This window comes from Manis javanica, chromosome 11, assembly GCF_040802235.1.
Source record: "Manis javanica isolate MJ-LG chromosome 11, MJ_LKY, whole genome shotgun sequence".
Taxonomy (NCBI): domain Eukaryota; kingdom Metazoa; phylum Chordata; class Mammalia; order Pholidota; family Manidae; genus Manis; species Manis javanica.
In genome coordinates this window covers 78,574,582-78,597,224 of record NC_133166.1, presented here as the reverse complement: position 1 = coordinate 78,597,224, position 22,643 = coordinate 78,574,582, and the positions used below count along the sequence as shown (strand labels likewise).

Sequence of the window (22,643 nt, the reverse complement as noted above, 5' to 3'; positions counted from 1 at the left end):
TATTTTTAGGTCATTGGTCCATTTTCAGTTAATTTTTGTGTATGGTATGAGGTGAATAAGGGTCCAAGCTCATTCTTTTTGCATGAGGCTATGGTGTTTTCCCCGGCCCTATTTCCAGCAAAGCCTATTGTTTCCCATTTTGGCAGCCTTGCTGCAAATCAGTAGACCATAGTTGTCTGGGGTTCTTTCTGGATTCTCAATTCCATTACCTTACTATAGAATTTATGTATGTCTATCATGGTGCCAATACCACACTGCCTTGATCAGTGTATGGTTTGTACCAACTTGTGAAATAAGGAAATACGAATCCCACTTTTTTCTTCTTTTTCAAGATTTTTTTGGCTATTCTGGGTGCCTGGCAATTCCATGATTTTTACAATTGGCTTGTCAATTTATACAAAAGTCTGGTGGGATTCTCATAGAGATTTCATTGAGTCTGTACATCAATTTTGGGAGTATTACCATCTTAACAATGCGAAGTCTTACGATCTATGGACATGGGATGTTTTTCCAGTTTTTAGATAGTTTCAAGGATGTTTTGTAGTCAGTATAGGTTTTGCACTTTTTTTGTTAACATGAAAAGGAACAATACTTAGGAATAAAGTTATTTATAAATGGAATTGTATTTTCTTAATCTTATTTCCAGATTGTTTCAAGTGTAGAGAAATAGGGTTGATTTTTGTAAATTGATCTTGAATCCTGCAACCTTACTGAACTCATTTATTCTAGTAGTTTTTTTAGTGGATTCCTTAGGATTTTCTATATACACAATCATGTCATCTGCAATAGAGATTGTTTTCCTTCTTCGTTTTCCTTCTTTTTTCTGCCTAATTGCCCTGGCTTGAGCCTTCAATGCAATATTGAATCAAAGTATCAAGAATAGGAATCCTTGTCTTCTTCCTGATCTTAGTGCAACAGTCTTGACCACTAAGTATATTATTCATGGGTGTTTCATAGATGCCCTTTATCAGATTGACGAAATAACACCCTATTCTTAATTTGTTGAGTATTTTTACTCAGATCAGTAGACCACCGCTATCTGGGTTTATTTCTGGATTCTCAATTCCATTACATTAGTACAGAAGTACCACACTGTAACCTTACTGAACTCATTGATTCTAATAGTTTTTTAGTGGATTCCTTAGGATTTTCTATATACAAAATCATGAGCTAGTGTCGAATTTTGTCAAATGCATTTTTTGCATCTATTGAAATACTGTGATTTTTAGTTTTCATTCTCCTGATAGAATGTATTATATTAAATCATTCTTGTAAAGTACACCCAAGATTTGTTTTAATCAGGCATAGGAAGGTGACAGAGACAACTGCTTTACAAGTCCTAAGAGTGGTGCATGCTCCACAGAGCCACATAGGGAAGTATTAAAGTTGGTCAGAAGACAGGAGAAATAGGGTCTACAGTCTTATTTTGGTTTCTGCAGAAAGAATGGACTAGACATGGTAGGCAAGTTTGCACTGTCATAGGATTGGATACTTTGAGTAATTTCAGTAGGCTGTGGGCTAGAGGTAGTTTCTAGCTGTCAGGGTACCTGGCCTTGGGATGATGTAGGGTAGGTAGAATATTAGCTTGGTGTGAGTTAGATAAAAGGAGGTGTTTGGGATATGGACTTTTGGTTGGTTGGTTTGCATGAAAGGCAAGTTGTTGGCTATCTAGGATTTGTTAGACGTGGGGATGGGGATGGGGCAGTCCTTCCAGGCCCCAAGATGTCAAAACTTCATAAAATATAGGAAATAAGAAACAATACATTTTTGGATCTCTATGTGCTTATTGCCCGTTAGAAACATCTACTTAGATCCTTTGCTTACCTTTAATTGGATTACTTATCTTTTCATACTGAACTCTTCTTTACATGATACAATTCCTTATTAGATCTATGATTTGCAAATTTTCTCCCATTCTGTGTTGTATTTTCTCCCATTCTGTTGAACTAACCTTGCATCCGTAGGATAAATCCCATTTGGCTATGATGTATAATTCTTTTTATATGCTGCTGGATTCAGTTTGCTGATGATTTGTTGAGGATTCTTGCATCCATAATAACAGATACTGGCTTTATTTTGCTGTATTTTTCTAGATATGGTATTGGTAATACTGGCTTCATAAAAAAGGGAGTGTTCCCTCTTCTATTTTTGGGAAGAGTTTATGAAAAATTGATGTTCTTTAAATGTTTGGTAGAATACATCAGTCAAGTCATTTCAGGTTTTCTTTATAAGTTTTTTTTTATTGCTACTTCAATCTTCAGTTGTCATAGGTCTATTCAGATTGTCTATTTCTTGAGTCAATTTCAGTAGTTTGTGGCTAAGAATTTGTTCACCTCATCTAAATTATCTAATTTTTTCTCGGTAGTTCACAATATTCCTTCATAATCCTTTACTTCTTTAACCATGGTTTGATATATATAGTTCTGTGAATATGTTTAAGATGGTTCCTTTAAAATTTTTTTCTGCTAAGTCCAGCAGGTGGTCATTCTCATAGATACCTTCTGTTGCTTGCTTTTTCCCAGTGTGGGAGTCTTACTTTCCTGTTTCTTTGCATGCCTATAATTTTTTATCAGAAACTGGACAGTTTAGATAATATATTGTAGCAAATCTGGATACTGAGCCACCCCTCCCATAGCTTTTTAGTTGCGTCTCTAGTGATTCCCACCCTTGTTACTTTTCAGGAAGGCACAACTCTGGGTATGCCCCATAGCCCTGGGACAAGAGATTCTGGTAGGTCCCTCTTCCTCACTTGACCACACCTAACTGCTAATTTCCACTACTTGCTGACTGATTGCTGTTTACAACAATGTCCTAAGGATATAAATTAATGTACAAACTAATTCAAATTCTGGTTCCTTTGAAAGGAACAATTTCTGAGATTAGTGATTGATACCTTTTCTGACCCCAGGTGGGTTCCTCCCAGCTATCTTATATCCTCTGTTCCTCCCTTCAAAACAGGGGGCCTATACTTTTACCCATATCGTGAATCTTTTCCCATTACAACCTCCTCCTCTATCACAACCTCTTCTCTCAAGAATGCCCTTAGGATTCAACTTCTCTGAGGAGGCATGTGAAGTCAGTTCCTTTGAAAGAGATTGGGTGCTGTCCTGCTAGGCAAGATCTCTAAAACAAGGGCTCTGGATTTGGGGGTGGGGACAACAGCAAACTGCTCCTAGTGACATTCTGCTCTAGAAGCCTGGGCAGCACTGGGTGAATGTGGAAGAACAGCCTGAGGTCCCCTCAGCAGCTCTCCTGGTGTGGAACCACCACCTCAGGAGCTGGCGGGGTGATTGGCACCCCAGTATTCTCAGCATACTGCAACAAGAGTTGAGCCTCCATTCCATGCATGGCAACTGGGTGGAAGAGAGAATCTCTACCTCTCACCCACTCCCTCCCAGAGCTCAGCTTCGGCAAGTAGATGGGAGCAGGTTGACAAATTTAGTATCCTGTTCTTACCAGGAAGAAAGCCTCTGGGATCTGTGGGGAGAGGGAGCCCTGTGTTTTCAGCGCTAGCAGCCTGGAGTAGTCTCCACTGTGCTCTGCTAGCAGGGGACAGGGAGGAAATGGTCTTGCTTCAAATACCACAGACTCCTTTTCTTACTTGATTTTGATAGATTTTCTTGCATATATTTTCTTGATTGTCTGCTTACCCTTAGAACTATTTCCAGAGGCTTTAAGTGGTCTTTATTTTTTTTTTTCATTTTCATTTTTCCTTAATCATTTTCACCCATTTCACTGGGGAGTGGCACAGTGGAGCCCCTCACTTTGCCATGATAGAAAGGGACCTCTCTGCTGCTCGGGATACTGCTGTTAGGATGGCTGGGTATTGGATAGGCTCTCCTCAGAATATTCATATAACCAGAGAGGCCTTCCAAAAATTTTGAGGGAGAATATGAGCACCTGCTTGTCATAACAGCTGTTAAGAGTAACACAGCTAGAGAACAAAAAGAATGAATGCTAAGTTCCTGGCTTAGTTTCTTACTAGATATAATGCCTTGCAAAACAATTAACTTGGAAGACAAAGAACTAAGTATATGATTGACTCTGGATTTGTAATTTGACTGTAGAGCAAGAATAATTTTGGGAGCAAATGTGTGATTTCTATGCCTTCCAGGACCACGACCACTATACAAGACCCTAAGAATCCAAAACTTAGGATGATATTTACTTTTGACCTGGCATATTGGTCTCACATATTTCAAAAGGATAAAGATGGTGTGTTTATTTCAGCTGATCCTAGCAGTAATTTTGCTGACCAGGTGAATTGCTTTAAAAGACAACTGCAGTGAAAGTGTTTTTTTTATGTAAAGAGTATAATAATTTTTTATTCAGGCATGCTGCAATAAATAAAAGTTATAGTTTGAATTTAAATTCCTTTTTCATGCTAAACTTGAGATTTAAAAGTACAGCTATTGCCCACATAATTTTTAGACACAGCTCAATTGATTACCCTATGTATAGACATATTTTGAGAAAGGAATGTCAGTCAAGTTCAATTAAATTTTGCCTGAGATAAGCAAAATATGTGAGGCACTCAGCATTTGAGAACTTCAGTTTTATCAAGTATTTATCATGTGTCTTGCACCATTCTAAGGGGGCGAGGTGCTAAGCCACGCCTCAGTTGACCCCCTCATCTCTCAACCTGTTGGCCCCCCTGCGACTGTACCTGTCTTAGGTTGTTCCTCCCGTGAGGAATCTTACCCGTCTCTGGCCAGCCAGCCATCTCTTGGGGCCATACAGGGAGTAAATGCGATAGAGCAAAGAGGCATACAAAAGATTTATGCAAACACTTTGTCATCCCCTTAATTGCTGCGGAATTTAAAAATATACAGTGATCTGTCATACGGACTCTCAAGAAAATAACATGTAATTATTAATTTTTTGCCATGATTTCTTGAAATATAGTATATGCATGAATTGGCTTTATTAAGCCAGCAATCAGATGGCGCACCCATGTTACTAAAATGGGAAGGCAAATATATAAAAGAAGTAGGCCTGTAAGTATTGGCCATAGCCAGTGAAACCAAGAGAACCAATCAGGTAATCCAGGTAATTGTGAAAACTCATCAATAACATAGTGAATATCATCCAGCTGGTTTTGGATTGTCTGTGAAAAATCAGATATATTAAAACAACACATTCCAGGAAATTGTTCACAGCCCAAATGTTCTTTCAGCAACAAATAGTCTATGGTAGCACGATTTGAAGCACTGCCACTTGAACTTCTCCAAGCTCCTGATTAAGTTCTGACAGTCTGGAAGCAGTCAGATTTGTAGTTTTGCTGTAGGCACAGGCCAGCTTAGATATTTCCTTCTGCATTCTTACAACGAGTCCTGGTACAGGCAATACAAATGCAGCTGTGACTGCAACAGCAACAGGGTCCAACAATTTCAAGTTGTCATCACAATCTGGAGGCAGGGCTCGGGTTACTTTTTAGTGTTTAAATCCAGGATGATCTATAAGGGCTGGGAGAATACATCCTATACCACAGACACCTTGATAATGTGAGGAAAAGGCTTGATAGGTTTTGTTATCACACAAAAACACCCAGCCATTTGGGAGTCTATATCCATATAGCCATTTTATATGAACAGTAGAATTACAGTAAGAAGGTATATTAGTACAATTGATACATACACAACTAGAAACCGTAGTAGTGCTAACTGGTAAATTCAATTGAATTTCTTGAGTAAGAATCTTGGGGACTAAAGTAATATTTATTCCAGAAATATTAGTAAACACTGAAAAGGGGAGTCCTATGCCTATCAAATTCTTCCTTAAGATTCCACTAATAGAGGAATCACCTGTTACACAAAAGGATGTCTTGTTAAGCCCTTGATTAGCCAATTGCAACCACATATTGGGTGAAGAATACTCATTCTCTGCAGTTAGTGAAATATCCAAATAAACATAATTACTTTTATATATTTGATCAGGGCTTCCCTTCTGGAATTTTTCACAAGAATAATTGCCAATATCATTCCAGGTTAAAACTGTTTTATAAATATCATAGCAGGTATTGTCTCTTTTAGACTGACCAGTAGCATTATCCCAACCAAGTTTTCCTCTATCTTTCTGTCTATATATTTCATTACCATCTTTTTTCCAAATCACTGGGCCTACAGGAATTGAACAAGTGGAGATACAATGAAGTACTACTCCCCGGCTGAAGTACGGAGGACTGCTAATACTAGCAGTAGTAGTACAGGCCTGGGTTATCTACATGTGTATAGAGATTAGAATCAAAAACTTCATTATCATGTAGGGATCCTCACTCCAGTGACGGAACCAGTTGAGGAACATCGCCTGGGACAGCTGTCTCAGATGGAGATGTTGCTGGGAGTTCCTCTTTATAGCGTATCTTGATCCGCTTTCTAGGCAGCCAGATCAAGTGTTGGTTCTCTGTAATGACACAAACAAACCCTTTGCCCCACACCTTAATATGACCTTAATGCCTTGTGAAGAACCTTTATGCCATTGTGAAGAGACCACCATACAGGAACTGCTGTTGTTTTAGAAAAAGAAATATTGTCAGAAAAATGCACTTCCATAGCTGACTGTCTGTCACCCTTTAAAAGACCAAAATTAAGGATATGTAAAACATGTATTAATCATTGATTTGCAGTTAATTTTATCATATCGGGCAGTAATCCCCCTTTTTGTTTTAATAAATAATGCTTAAGAGTAGGATGGCAATGTTCAATTAGAGCTTGGCCTGTAGAATTATATAAAATACCTGTTTTATGAGTGATATTATATAGCTGAAAAAAATTTTTTTTTAGCGTAGAGGAGAGGTAAACTGACATTGTCAGTCAGCTTAAGAGAAAAAGCTTAAAACATGTTGCCAGCAACATCTGAAACAAAAAGCCACAAAATTGTCTTCTTTAGTTTACTTAAGCCTATGTAACTAATACCTGTTCTACTGAAATCTAGTTCTTTACTAGTTTAGGAGTAAAAAAACAGTGACTTTATATGACAAAAGACTTACAAATGACAATGGTTAAAGACTTGATGAGAGCTTACATAAGATAGTTGACATAAGAAAATTTGGATATTTCTGTGCCACAAAACATTCAGTAACAAAGTTTAGCATCATTCCTTTTGACAGTGCTTTCTAGGTAAATATATATCAGATAAATAAGCCAAATTAGCCAAATATTTTTCCTGATGAGGAGAAAAAATTCTTCTGACATGTTCCAGGGGCCCTCTGGAAAATATCAGAGTTAACTAGAGGTAAAAGTACCTTTTGGAATTTGATTTTGGAAAGTTGTCAAAAGAAAGTTTTCTTTGGCATTTGATTAAACAAGATTATAGGTTGCCATGAAGCAATACTTATCTATTTAACTAGAATGACAACAAAATACTTCAAAGGCAGATACAGAAGTTTACACAGTTGTTAGCAAAGTTTAACTTTTAGTCCTTTGATATTAGAATCTCATTTTCTTAAATACTCAGACAATTCATTGAGACTTTAAGCATAAGAAACTATTTTGATAAAACAATTAGAAAACCTTTTGCAATCTTTCAACATCAAGAGCAGACTAACAGTTTAAGAAAACTTTGTCTTTTTAACTAAAAACAAAATTCTAATTTTGCTGTGTACTTGATATCAAAACTCACTTGCTTTAATTACACATAGCATGACTAAATTTTTCCACAAGCTTTCTACAACTTTGTTTTTACATTCAGTGTTCTCCCCTTTAAGTAAATAGCTGTACTGTAGAACAATTACCTTGTTTTACCCTCAACAAAATGAATTTCCATTCTTTATACTTTCTCTTATTAAAACACACATCTTTATGTTAGGAAAGAGTTTAAAACCTAAATGTGATTTATTCCCACTAGGATGTTTAAACATTTTAACAGTAAGGTATTAACAAAGGGCCACGTGGTGGAAGCTGCTCAGGCTGAGAGTGGGGATCGGGGGATTGATAAGGGCCTGGCAATACCTGTTTGAGATTTTTAAACCAGCAATAATATTAAGACAAATGTAAAGGAAAGATATAACCGGCTTAGGCGACATCCGGGAAAAAATGTGAACCCTGTAGTACTCAGCCAATGAGGAACCAGGGGAGGGACTCACGTACTAGGAGATAAATTATTGGTGCCAAACTCCCCAGGTGTGCCTGCCCACCAGACACCCGATCTTGCAAGACCGTCATTAAAGCCTTGCTCCGCTGTTCTCTTTGTCTCCGTGTCCACTTATTGAATTTGGACCAGTGAGTGTGTTTCTCACATTTAGCATACCAAAATATTTTCTTTATTATATTAAGTAGTTTTCATTAGAACTTAAAACCATTTGAACACTGAAAAATAGGCCACTGTAAACTGTTACACTAGCATTCTTCAGATTGATACATCTATGAACATATATTATCATTTTTGGAAATGTGCTTTACAGCCCAATTTCTCATTAGGCACAAAATATGTCTATATAACTTAGCAAACTTTAAGAACTTTGGTTACCACAAAAATTCTCAGGCTGTTTGCATATATATACACTGTTATACATTAATACAGTATTATTATTAAGATGTTTATTTGCTACACTTGTTTACTTATTTTTAGCAACCATGCTAGATTACTTACAAAACTTTTGCCAAACATTAGACAAAGTCAAACTTTTCTTTAAGCATCTTCTTGAAATGTTTAACAGGTAACATCAACTTAAATGACTTTAAGTAAACTTTGGCAGCTGATAACTATAAGGACATGTCCATTTCAGTTAAACTTAAATTAGCATTAATGCTTACTATATTTTTTATTAGATTTTCTGAAAGTTTTAGAATGCCTAATTTTCACAAGCGCTTGTTTTTAAATCAATTTTTATTAATACCATCTGGAGGTGGGAAAATATTTTTCATTTACACACTTAGACACACAAACATACAAATTGAGACGTAACGACTACAATTAGCAACACTTTTCATATAAAAACATACACAGAGAGACAAACTGATATAAAGATTTGAGTTACTAATATTTAATTGCCTTCTTTTTAGCTTACTTGATTAAAAGTACTTCAGTTTTCAAGAATACACTCTAAGGGCAAACAGTTTACATAACTGGGTTAAGGTTTAGATGGCCCTAGACTAACAGGGCCGATGAAGGCTCTGAACTGATGATAGGGACTGTGTGTGTCCAGGGGGCTGGAAATGAAATGCAAGTACAATTCTAGCTCCAGTCATTTAAAGCCAGGCTATATTGCAGAAGATAAATTTCTTCTGTCTCAGGGAGTTTAGTTTAAGACTTCTCAATTCTCAAAGATAATGATGAACTTAATAAATAGAATAGATGTTCACTAAAAGAATTTAGAAAACTAGCTTCATATTGTAGTAGTTCATGGGACTTTTGACTATTTACTTCCCTTGTGGCAAAATTCCCTTGTGGCTGCATAACATTATATTGCATACTTCTTTCAGGGGCCAAGCCTCTCTAATCAGAGAGTTTGTACTGGGGCCAGGTTTGTGTGCAGAAGGTAAGACACTTCTTTTTTAGAGTTTAGGGATAGAATTGCTCCCAGTTAGTTTTCCTAGTTTTCTCTGCCCGAGGTTTAGTCATTCCTTGAGAGGCCCCTGCCTGTCTGATAAGTGCAGGGACTGTGTGACTTTTTGTTACTAGAGCCTTGATCTGAGTCACAAGCTTGTTTTGCTTCCCTGGGGCTGCAGACAAGGAAATGCTTAGCTCCAGGACGACTGCCTTTAAGGAAAGCAGTTAATAGAATAGAGCTATTTACATGTTGATCTGAGGGTTCAGCTTGATTACTTTACAGACTCTACATTACACAGGACAAAGTAATGCAGGCCTAAGAGGACTGCTTTGAATGGGGAGAAAGGTAAAAAAGCAATCTTTAAGGTCAATGAGAGCCATATTCCAGTCTTTTGGAATCATAGCTGGAAAAGGGAGGCCTTGTTGTAAATGTCCCATAGGTTTAAGAACAGCATTAATTTGCCTTAAGTCATGAGTCATGTAAGAGTCTCTAATTTCCTGACTTCTTTTTTATAACAAATACAGGGGAATTCCACGGGCTCGAAAATTCTAATCTATCTAGCTGAAGCTGTTCTTTAACTTGTGTAAGGATGCCACTTTTTCTTTATTAAGGGGCTATTGATCCACCCAAACAGGCACAGGGATAATGTTTCCCTGTCTGTGAGCCTCTTTGAAATCTCTTAATGCATTACTCCCATCAGCTTGTCTGAGGGTTCCCTGTGGAGGCAACTGATAACAATACTTTTTAATATATTTATAAGGTTGAGCAAAGTTCTTTTTAGAAGTTTTCACTCCTGGTGTTTTCAGGAGGGCACGGAGTAATTTTAAGTAATCCTCCGGTTTATCTGCTTTGATTTCATGTTGGCCCATTATAGTGTCCCTGACGTCTTGATCCTGTTCCCTACGTACACTTTTCCGGGAATCTCACCTGATCGACGATCTTCGGAGCTTTTTCCCACCCTTGAATTGCAAGTGCCACCGAGCGGAGGTTTTCCGCCCTGAGTTTCGACCGTCTTTCAGGTCCCGTTCCGACGCCACTTGTCGGCCTCCTCCCCGTCTCTGACCCACAGTTAAAGGAGGCAACGCGATGAGATATCGAAGACCTGAGTAGGCCAGCCAGGGGACTCAAGGCATACCAGCTCAAGAGTGGTGCTGGAAAGGCACCTCTCCTATTTATTGATCAGGCATCACATTCTTGAGTGGGTTAACAAGTTTCTAGACACAATGATTAATATGCTTTACTACAGGAATGTGATTGCCTCCAGGTCGCTGGGGCAAGTCTTCCCTGGTACCAGGCAATGAGGGGGTAGAGATAACAAGAAACAGATCTCAGCTTAGATTTAGTGAGCTGTGACATGAACCACAGATAACAAGGAAGGCAAACAATTCCCACAGAAACAGAATCATCTATGGATGGCAACCTACAATCCCAGCTAAAGCAGAAGCTGTCTCCACTTTGATGACTCCTGATCTCCAGCACCCATGCCCACTGTCCTAATTTTGCTTCCCTGAACTTCAATCTACGATCTTGCCTTGGCTGCAGGACTTCAAGCCAGATCATACTAGAGCTGGGGGACCTCAGAGATCATGGGCTCCTCTCCCTAATACAAAGAGGAAAGTGGGAACGTGGGACATTTTCCAAAGATCTCACAGTTTGGAGGCAGAAGCAGGACTAAGAGCCCTCTGCACCATGTAATACCTACTGCCCCAGAGGGCCTCTGCTGGACCACACTCCCATAGCATGCCCCTACTTTGCCTCATCAGAAGTGGCTTTCTGGGTGAGAGGTGACACGGGCTTGCACCCAGGGCCGTGGTCTCAGTGAGGGACCACACGGACCTCCCAAGAAGATCCAAAGAACACCCATAGTCTCCTGTTAGGTTTAACTTGTGGCAATGCTGTTCAAATTGGATTAGATTCCCTTGGAAGTAGAGATTTCAGGGTGGTAACAGTCGTGGTAGCGTGATTTAGCTCAGGCAGAACACGCCTTCTGCCTACAATAGGCACTTTATCTCTAATTTCTGATTTTTACTCTCATTTATCACTGTGCTCAGTAAAGTAAGAGTTCATTACTTTGTAACAGACAATTGGTGGCAATTCAGAAAGGGACCAGGATGATTTATTTTTATATTGTCCACAAAGGAATTGCTAATCAAGTAAAAGAGTTAACACAACTACAAGAATAGTTATATTAATAAAAGAACAATGTTTTCAAGCACAAAAGCTTTAGGAGCTCCTTAACGTCAGGCAACTGTGGACAACTACTCGGATGTATTGTCATGATACAGAAGCTGCTCCTCCCAGTGGCCTCTATGCAGGGTATTGACCACTATCTGTTATCCTTGCTCAGGTTACACTGTTCTGTCGAAAAGCATTCACTGAGTACCTACTACGTGTCAACCGCTCTGTTAGGATCTACCAGTAAGAAGACATGGGCCCACCCTAGCTGGGTTCGCAGTCTGTTGGGATTGCCCTAGGTACCTGAAAATGACAAAACTGGATCTCTCACTTCACTAATTACAACAGGTTTCCCTATTTTCACTTGCCATTTCCCCGTTTCTCACTTAGCTAAACTATGTCTTTTTCATCTGGCTTCGTTCACTAGGATCTGTGTCCATGAGATGAAGCCATGTTGTTTTGCATAGCAATTATTAGTTCTTTCTCACTACTATATAGTATTTCATTGTAGGAATATACTTCAGTTTTATCCATTCTCCTATTGATGAACATTTAGCTTGTTTCCAGGTTTTGACTACTATGAATAAAGTTGCTATGAACATTCTTGGACATGTACTTTGGGGAAAATAATTATTCATTCCTTTTAAGTACATACCTGGGAGTAGAAATGCTGAGATTTGCTTTTAGATTAACAGTATCTATCCACGACATATGTGGCTAGTTAATATGCTTTCTGTGCTTCCACTGCACATTGTGTCTCTGAGATTCCTTGTTTGCTGTATAGTAGCAGTTGTTACTCCCATTGTGGGAATTTGCCATGGTTTCCCCTGCTGGTGGACATTGGGTTGTCCCAGGTTTTTGTGTGTTGCTGTTAGAAGCAGTGCTGCTGTGAACCTTGTGGGACAAATCACTGGGTACCGATATATTAAAATATCTTTGGAGTATAGACAAAAACCTGAAATTGGTGGGTTATGTATAAGGTGTGTGAATACCTAATGCTTCAAGACGGTGACAAACTGTTTTCCAAAGTAATTGGAAACTGACCAATTGACATTCCCAGAAGTAATGTATAAGATACCCCTACGATTTACTTGTTTTCTAAGGCTTGGTAGTAGTGTCTAATTTCTTGATACTTACCAATTTAATGGATATAAATTTATCTTCTTGTGGTCTTGATGTTCCTAGTTACTTGCAAATTTGAGCATCATTTGGTATATTTACTGGCAATGTTTCCTCTCAAAATACATGTTCTTTTGCTTTTCCCATTATTCTATTGAGTTACTGTCTTTTTAAAATTTGAGACACCCTTTACATGTTTATTACTCTTTTCTCAGGTATATGTTATTATACACATCTTCTCTAAGTTGGTAATTTTTTTCACTTTAAGGCAACTATTGAGCAGAAATTACAGTTATGATTTATGTTTTGCATTTTTATGTCTTAAGAAAATTACAATCAGAAAGATATCTACTTAAACTATACTTATGTTCCTATTTCTCTGGAGTGGAAAGCGCCCTTTTTTATTACTTTACCCAGTTAATTTGGTTGAGTAATATCTTCTTTCCCCCATGATCTTTCATGGTAACTGCCAGATCCCCCAAATCAATATAAGCTTAACTTTTTTATCAATACTGGAATATTCTCAGCCATTATCTCCCACATACTGTCTGTGTCCCCCTCTTCCCCACACCCTGTTCTCTCCTGGTCCCCACACCCTGTTCTCTCCTGGAACTTCAACTGGACCCTGTGGATCTTCTTGCTCTGCCTTCCATGTCTCTTAACCTTCATGTTTCCCGTTTCTGTGGCCCTGGGCTGCAATCTGGTAATTTCTTATGAACTACCTAGTTCACTATTCCAGTTATAGCAGTGTCTAATTTGCTATTAAACCTACCCACCATGTTTTAAATCTCAATTATTGTATTCATTCCTCTAGAAGATCATTTTGTTTCTTTTCCAAATCTGCTACATTAGCTTTCTACTTTCTTTGCCTGTGATCATAATTTCTCACAGATGGGACCACCTCCCTCCTCTTCAGCAGTCTCTTTGGTGCCAACACTGCTGTTTATGTAGCGGCTGGGGTGGGGTGGGGACTGAGACGTCTACTTCTCATTCACTCCTACTCTGACGCTGTGGTAAGATGGGCCTTAACTTGAGGGGCTCCTCTTAAGGCAGCGAGAGAGAACAGCAAGGACCCAGCCCACTCCCCACATTGACCCTCACACTTCAGAACACTATCCCTCAGATCACAGCCCTTCTCTACAGAATCTACAATAGCCTGCAGGCTTTGGGGGACCTCCTGACAAGGTCTAATGTGTTAGCTCCTCAGATCTGGGCTACCCTCTTTCTGCTATGATTTCTCCAGGGTTGCCTGCGGACAGGGAGCCATGGCCCGTGCTTAGCTGTCCTGATCCAGCACCTTGGTACAGAAGGTCCCAACTACCAGATATTACCGAGAGTGCTTGAGACGTAAGAGAGGGGATTGAGGGGCGTTTCTGACTTTTCCCCAGAGAGGCAGATTTCTTCTTAATACATTTTTTAATTTGTTGTTCTATATTCTCTTTTTTATTCAGTGCTCTAGCTGACACAGCCATGGGGAAGAAAGCCTTGCACATTCCCTACAGAGATTCTGTTCTTACCACATTGCTCCAGTCAGCTCTGGGTGGTAACAGCAGAACTACATTGGTAAAATGACATTCTTACAACTTTACTGACTGAGCTGTTGTCATTGCTATTAAGACTGTTCTCAGTATACCACTAATATACTCCTTTCATCCACACAGCACATTCTTTTACATAGGAGCTCAGACTCCTGGAGCTCTTTCTACTATAGCACTCAAATAGAGTTTCTATTTTGCTCATTTTAATGCTTTATGTATTCTTTTCTGTAGTTTTCAGGTTCTCTACAAGGAAGATATTACTTTTATTATTAGGAAAAACTAATACAGTTTTTACAGTAACACTAACAATGTCATGTTATTCTAAATCAGCAGTCATTTCGTTACAAGACTGGAAATCAGTTTGGCTGTTAGACGTAAGGCAAGGGTTTAATCTAGAGAGGAGCTGAATTGTGTCATCTCAGCAAAGGCAACAAACTCTTATTAAATGTTGGCCAAGTGTGTGCAATGTGCAATGTGTTCAGGGGGCAGGAATGAACAAAACTGGGTGGACTCCACCCCAGGCTCCTGCTGGCCTCCAGGCTGCTGTGCTGGTTAGGAGAGAAATGCTCACTGCCAGGCCTATGATATGTGCCTCTAAAATTCACCACAAAACACATCTTACTCTTTATCATTTACTCTTACCTAACCACTTTTAAATATTTCATTTTAAAGATTTTCTGGTTGTCAGAACCTGTGCATCTCAGTGAGGTATCCCCCAGGAACCTAGAGTGAAGGAAGGCCCATAGATGCCCTGTGAATGTTAGACTCCAAAACCAAATCTAACGGTCTGAGCAGATGTGAGTGAAAACCTTACAGAGCAGAGGGCTTGCGGATCTGTGAGCTCAGGCCCTGGGGAGGCGTCCTGGGGCCTTCACAGCAAATGCACACCAGGTCGGTGGGGGGCTGGGCAGGCAGCGAGTGAAAAAGAAAATCTGCTGAGTCAGCCTCTGAGCTCTGGAGTCTTTACAGCTCCCATCCCATTTTCAGTAGTTATCTTAAAACCTCGTTTTCTTTAGCTCTAAAGTGGCAATAACAATACCCACTGGAAAATGTTGCTGGAGGTGATAAAAATGAGCAGCCTTTAAAAGCTGCAGAGCTAAACAAAGGTAAAGGATGACACCCAGCTCGTGTGCTCTGGGTCACGGCCTCCAGGCCCATAGGTTATGTGCCACCACAGAGGCAGGTATGCACTGTCCTGTCCCTTCTCAGTGGCCCTACCACAGTCAATAGCTAGACTTAAAACCACGTAAGTGGCTACCCAGGAATGAGCAACTTTTATTGGTCCACAAAGCCAGCTGGGATTTCAGTCCCTGAGAAAACCTGCCGAGGGCAGCATGGTGTGGAGGGCAGCAGCCAGGCTTCAGAGTTCCGGGTTGACTCGCGTCCCGGCTCTGCCAGTTATTACCCGGGTGACCTTGAGCATATGATTTTTCTCTAAGCCTCAGTCTTCAGGGTTGTGAAGTCTGAACAATACTGTAAAATCCCATGATAGTCTCTGCTAGCTGTGTGATATGAGTAACAGTAGTAAGCCCCTGTGTGAATAACAGAATCTGATACTGCGTACGGATAGTAGCCGTTAAGTCCAGCTGACATCTGCTATGAGGAAACTTTATCCACATTAAGATAAGCTGAAAGGTACAATTATGAATACTTACTATCAGTGGTGGTTCTAAATTGTAAATCTGGCAGATTCATCCAGCACCCTACTTGATGGGCTGGCATTTGGGAAAGGCATTCAGGAGAAGCAGAGCAAAACGATTTGTGGGAGACGAGTGAGGGAAATAGAACTAATAAGGGGAGGAAGAACTGGGGCTCAGCCCCCTGAGCCTGTCTTCTGTTGCTCTGGTCTGGGTGGGAGAGGAGCTGCGGGCTCAAAGCGCAAGAAGCGCAGATCCCAGCTCTGATGAGGTCGGTCGTGTCCTGCATTTCCCCCAAACAGCGTGGCCCCTCAGATTTCTCCTTTTGTGGGTGGGCCACAGGGAGCACACACTGGCTGGCGGGGGACTTTTGTGCCTGGAGCGGAAGAGATGAGCCTGGAGGGGTGGTCCTGAGGCTGGCAACGGGCACAAGCTCTGCAGCTTCCCCTGCATTGGTCCTTAGGTGTCCTTTGGAGGAGGCCGGAAGGCCCTGGTATGTCTTCCCAGGGAGGGGCTGCCATCCCAGGCTCCTTCCCGGCCACCCAGCTGGGAAACAAGCCCATGTAGTCAGCCCTGGCCGGAGGCTGTGGCTAGACTCGTTCCTGCTTTTCAAGGCAGGTGCCTGGACGCTGCTTGCCCTGACCCTTCTGGGAAAGGCGAGAGCACAGGGAGATGGAGCCCGGTCCAGACACAAGTCACACGCCCGGCCCACTCCCTGTATGGCCAGGCAGACATGAGAGCCGGGCACCTGCGGGGCCGGCGCTGGGGCTGCTGCGTGTGGAGCATCCTCTTCACCCCTCAGGTGTGCGCTGTCAGGTCTGCAGGCTTGCACGGGACGGAGTCCAGCGCCCCACCTACGTGAGACCCTGAGCTCCAGCGTTGCCCACACTGGTACAGCCGCGGGATCCAGGAGGGCCTGAGGAACCGCTTCCGCCAGACGGTTGGTGCTCAGAAAGGATAACAGTGGACATGGCCAACCCAGGGCCCCTCCTCCTGGTCACCCGCCACCCTCTCCTCAGGGACAGGCTCCTGAGCTGGCTGGCGCTCAGGCCCACAGGCAACTTCTTCCAGCACCTGCGCCCCAAGTAGACTGAGGGTGGAGCTGTCCTTAGTGGCCGCTGTCTTCTCTGCTCATCAGACGCAGATCTGGTGCCGCAGTGCCTACGTGAGGGACTGTGGGATGCAGCCGGCCTGTCGCTGACGGTGCGGCCAGCCTTGTAAACGCCGCTCCCAGAGAAAGGAGTTAGGCTGCAGATTTAGCAAATAAAAACGCAGGACCGCTCCTCACTTCAAATTTCAGATAAAAAACAGTTGCAGCGTAAGTATGCTGCCGGCCATATTTTCTCTGGCAGCCCCAGAAGGGAAACCCTGAGCCCCCTCGGAGGCAGGGCAGTGGCGGATGGCCTCCGGGTTCCTGCTTTCACAGGAGCAGCAGTGAAGGAACAGGGTCTTCATGACCTGCGCCAGCCCAGCTGGCTGAGTGCGTTCAGGGCCCAGGGCCCTGGCTGAGCTGCTCATGGTTACTTGAACCATGGAAGTCACGGAAGCCCCCTCGGCCTTCATGCTTTCCTGGAGCCCGACATGGGGGGCCTCGCATCCCTGGGGGTGGAGGGCTCCAGCGGTGGCCCTCTGAGAGCAGAGCAGGCGCGGGTTCCGGCGGCGCTCTGGGGGTGTGGCCCCAGCTGAGGAGCAGCCCGCGGCCTGGGCGTGTGTTCATCTTTGAACACGAAGGGTGAAGAAGATCCGGAACCAGGCTGTGGTGAACGCCTTGACACTGAGGGGCGAGTCAAGGGCAGAGCCCAGCAAGCTGCTGCTCAGGCGCAGAGACTCCAGAACGGCAGGTAAGCTGGGTGGCAGTCAGTCAGCGCTGAGTCCAAGCCAGCAGCAAGAAGGCTGCAAGCAGGGGGCCGGGCCGCCTGCAGGCTCAACGTGGGAACACCTGGTCAGAATCCGAGGGGAACCCCGGGCCGGGCAAGGGTGCCCTCGGGGGCTTTGTCTAGGACATTTTGGCCCCATCATGGGAAAGTAATATTTTGACGTAAGTGTAGATTCACATGCAGTTGAATCTACCCTGCCCCTGGCCCTTTCAGTCTCAATTTTGTTGCCATTTTTTATCTGGAGCCCTCTTCCCTGCCGCTGGACATCATTCAGCTGGTGGCCTCAGGCGGTATGTGGCGTTTGAAGTTTAGGGAGCCTAGGCAACCATACTCTCTCCTAAGACCCTGCTCAGCCCTGGCTGCACATTAGGGTCACCTGGCACCTGGCACCACCCAAGCCAATCAGCCCATCTTGGGGGCAGCAGTGTTGGTTCAGGTGCCCAGGTGACCACGCTGTGCGATTGCCAAGAGCCACTGCCCGGGGAATGCCTCAGATCTCAGTTTGCAAGCATGGAGGTATATATAAATTTATGCCCACTGATGATTTAGAATGGGATGGACAAAAAGGCAAAATAAAAAACCGTGGAAGTAAAGTTGTTTAAGTTTTCGGCATCAGAACAAGATACAGAAGGTCCAAACCTGCGCTCATTGCTCGTTCATGGAGCGTGAGCTCCACAGGCACCACCCAGCCGCTCCCCCAAGGAGGCTTCCCCGGCCAGGGGCCCCTCTGACCACGGCAGCCCCACCCGAGCCGTTCCTGCACCCATGCACACACCCGCTGGGCTGCCGCCACGGACTCTGGCTCCCACGGCCGTTCGCCCACCGCCCCAGCACACCTCCAGGTTTCCCGCCTCCTGACTAACCAAGACCTCAGCCTCAACAAAGCCCTTCCTAAATGAGTCCAGGCCTGCGCGGTCTAGGCCTGGCCCTGCTTAGTCACAAATCTCTACCATCAAACACTGGAGGCACAGGATGAACCCAAATCCAGCAGCTGATTCCTACTGTGCATAAGCACAGTCACAGAAGATGAGAAAAATACCCCGAGTGCGCTGGCCTTCCAGGACACCCTGGCAACTGTGGTGTGAACGGAACACGCACACAAATACAGAATAGAGTATTGAGATTCACGCCTCCTCACATAAAGGACCTTGTCGCTCTGGCTGTCTATGAATTAAAGTAGTGCTGTTTAGAACTCACCACGTGATTTCTTCTCCACCCAAAAGTACAGTTCAAGAGTTTCAAAATTTAGAAGCTTTTCTTACACCTGCAGTTTATTCCTGTTCTGTTTGACTCTCAGCCCCCAGCACAATACCAACCAAAACTATATGAAAGAATTAAGTGCATTTAGGCAACTAAGAGAGGGTAATGCAACATCGCTCATTTGTGGTCAACATCTAATTATGAGTGGCAGGGCCTGGGGACAGTGAGATGTAGGGCAGCAGGGTTAGAGGGGACCCAGGGAAGGACTACCCAGGGGAGTACCAGAGTGGGGCATCCAGACAGCTGGGTTGGCGGGGAGCCTGATATGAGGGTAAAAGAGGACAGCACAAGGGTTGCTGGGAGGAGGAGAGATGGGAGCTGGCACGCTTTGCAGGGTCCTGTGCAGGGGAGCTCAGGCCATTGACAGCTGACTCCGCGAAGTCCCCAGCCTGCTCTGCTTTCCTCCTCCGGGTTCCCTTTACAAAGCCAGTCAGTGTGACAGGATGCACAGGCCAATGGCTTGGGAGAGAGTGGGTAGAAGGAACAGTGCCCTGTTGGGTGTGCCAGCCCTGTCTGGTGACGGGACCCTCTCAGCTTCCCCTCCAGGAGTGGCAGATGATGAAGACCTTCCTGCACCTTGTCAACGTCAACGAGGACCCACAGCTCACTGGGGTCCTCAGGTACTTCATTCCGGCCGGTACTCCACCCTGGTGGCTTATTCTGGTCCTGCTCATGCCCCCTGTCCTATGAGTATGTTTCCTTTTTAATTGTTCTTGTTATGGTAAAATATATCTAATACACAAGTCACCATGTTAACCACTGTTAAGTGGACAGTTCAGTGGCATTAAGTACACTTGTTGTCAGCCATCACCTCCATCCATTTCCAGAACATTCTCATCTTCCCAAACAGAAACTCTGTCTGCCTGAAACACTAACTCCCCATCCCTGCTGCAGCCTTGCACCCCCGTCCATGAATCTGACTACTCAAGACACTATGTCTAAGTGGAATCATACAGTATTTGCCCTTTTATTAACTAGCACTTTCCACTCAGCATAATATCCTCAAGGCTGTACCAGGTGTCAGAGCTTCCTTCCTTTTTAAGGCTGAATGATACTTCATTTTATGTGTAGACCACATTTAGTTTGTCCATCCAGCTGTTGGGATAATGGTGCCAGTATTGTAATAACATCTGGCTTTCCCCACCCCAGCCCTACACACACCCGAGACAGGAGAGGCTCCCTCAGGCTGGTGTGGGGTCTGGGTCACTGCACTGTCCCCGGGGTCAGTCACTGCGCAGAAACAGAGCTGCACAGACCAGGACCTTCTCTGTGGCCAGGCTTCAACATGCCTCCAAAGGCCCAGCTCAACCTTTCTTCCTCCAGAATTCCCATGAAGAAGGTGGAACTTTAAAAAAGTGAAGAATCCCATAGAAAAGGCAGACAGTAAAGCAATTATCCCTAAGGCAAGATGATGTCCATGTACCACTATTACTGAAAATCCCAGTGGGAAAGCCCCTTCACATGATCCTACAGGAGAGGAAATGGCAGGCAGCCACGGTAACTTCTTAAGGTCAAACCTGTAACATAAGTTCTCCTAATTCTTCTCAGGTTCATGTGATGTCAGTCAGGCTGCTTCGAAGGCCATCGGTCTTCAAGTTTTGGGGTAAGTTTACATGAACCATCTTTGTCCAGCATCAGAGAACTGTGACCACTCAATCCAGAGGAGATCTCAAAATACTCCTGTCATTCGTGGCCAGGCCACAAATCCTGCTGGACCACCAAGAGCAAGAAAGTTCCAGGCCCCCCTGAGTGGCCCCTCTCCTGCCTGTGGAAGGCTTTGGGAAGGGCTTCCAAGCTCTCACTGCCATCTTGTGTCTTCTTGGGGCTCTGACCTTGGGAGGAAAGGGAAAGTTGGTTGCTAGACTCTGAATAATTTTCCACAAAGAGACATAAGTAGATCTGGCCAGGAAATGGAGAGTCAACAGGCAGACCCACTATTGGTGGCCCACATCTTCCATGGTGTCATCGCTGAAGGCAACAGCGTCCTCAGGTCTCTGTGCTCGAGCCCTCAGCGGCTGGACTAACAGGAAGCCAGGCTCAGAGGCAAGCCCCTCCTCTGCCCTGCTTCCCTCTCCTTCCAGGACATGTCCTGACTGCCTGAAGATTTCCAGGCAATAGGCTTGACCAGCTCTTACAGAGGCCTCACTGACCAGTGCCCTGACATCCCTCAGCAAGACACCTGGGCCCCCAGGGGAGGGGTGGGGACCGTGCTGGCTGAGGGGCTGGTTGGCACCCCCACCTGCACCACAAGCCTCCAGGCCCCTCCTCCTGATTCCTTCTCCGGGGTTTCCCTCATCTTCTTTGCAGATCACTTCCCATGGGGACCCCTCATCCGACACACAGATGAGCTGAGGTTAAAACCTTTCCTGCAGGATCCTGGAGCCCCAAGAATGCAAGGGATATATATGGATGTACCTGTGTCTCAACATCTAGAAATTTCCATGACAACTAAGGAGTCCAGCAATATTCTAGAACAGTTAGGAAGCTGGTCACTCAGGACACACAGATAGTATCTAGGGGGCAGACAACCTGACACCTCCAACATCCATCCCCAAATCTTGTGACATATGTCTGGATTTGTAATAATAAAGGCCCAGAAACAGATGCACACTTCCCCGTCGTGTGTGAACTGTCTCCTCATTCCCCACCACTCAACCTTCCTGGCCTGTGAGTTTTGAGGACTCTAGGGGAGACCCCCGTGTCTGCAGGCTCCATGAAGCTATCGGCACCAAGGTGGCGGTGGTGCCATTAAAGGAAATGCTTTGGTGTCTCCCAGCTCTGTGTAGGGCCTTCTGCCCCTGCTGTGAGCTGCTGCACAGGGGAGCCCCGCACACTAAAGTGGGCAAATAAGAACATCCTGTTCATGAAAATCATAATTTTGGGGGGACTTAGACGACCTCTTGTCTTTTTAGAATTTCAAGTAAACATGCTTCCTTCACAAATTTGGATGGCAAAGTGGCAGTCACTCTGCACAACAAATGCCAGGTTGTTAACGGGGTGCCCATCATGACCAAGGCAAAGCTGCAGTGTCTGGTAAACTTTCCTGCCCAGCCACAGGATTTCCCAGTTGCTATCCAAGAGCTGGGACTGAGGGCTCTGAGGTGCCCAGAGGCAGCAGCCGCAGTGAGGCCAGGCACTGACCACCTCGTGCCCCTCTGCTGCAGCACCACGAGAATTAACCAGGATCTCATGCACACTCACTGTGTGTTCTTGCGAAGTCACTTCCCTTCTCTGGACCTCACCTATGAAACAGAGAGGGGTGGACTAGAAGTTCACCAAAAACCCTTCCAGCTCTAGCATTTTATGACATTTTTTATTTTTTTAGAAAACCTGTCACTCAGGGGGACTGCACAGTATCTTGCCAACATCAGGCCTCCATCTCCCTGGCTGAACTGTAGGGCCTCTGACCAGCCTCCCTGTGGACCAATCCCCTGTTCTCCACTGTCACCCAGGCCCTTCTGGAAATCCTTTGTGGCCTCCCTGTCAGGACACCATACTTTCACCCATTAGTTGTATCATCTTTTGATCTTTGCTGAGATTCATTATT

At 43.9% G+C, this 22,643-nt stretch overlaps 1 protein-coding gene across 1 annotated transcript in view; it reads left to right on the top strand.

Annotated features, from left to right (window-relative positions):
- Positions 1 to 22,643, top strand: part of LOC108390459 (kinesin-like protein KIF28P) — a 49,060-nt gene that overhangs the window by 3,284 nt on the left and 23,133 nt on the right. The window contains 10 exon segments of the mRNA XM_073217728.1: positions 4,068 to 4,259; positions 14,028 to 14,131; positions 14,236 to 14,347; positions 15,896 to 15,957; positions 17,691 to 17,984; positions 18,050 to 18,126; positions 18,207 to 18,352; positions 19,643 to 19,733; positions 20,645 to 20,699; positions 22,009 to 22,298. Coding sequence (XP_073073829.1) covers positions 4,068 to 4,259; positions 14,028 to 14,131; positions 14,236 to 14,347; positions 15,896 to 15,957; positions 17,691 to 17,984; positions 18,050 to 18,126; positions 18,207 to 18,352; positions 19,643 to 19,733; positions 20,645 to 20,699; positions 22,009 to 22,298 — 1,423 coding nt within the window.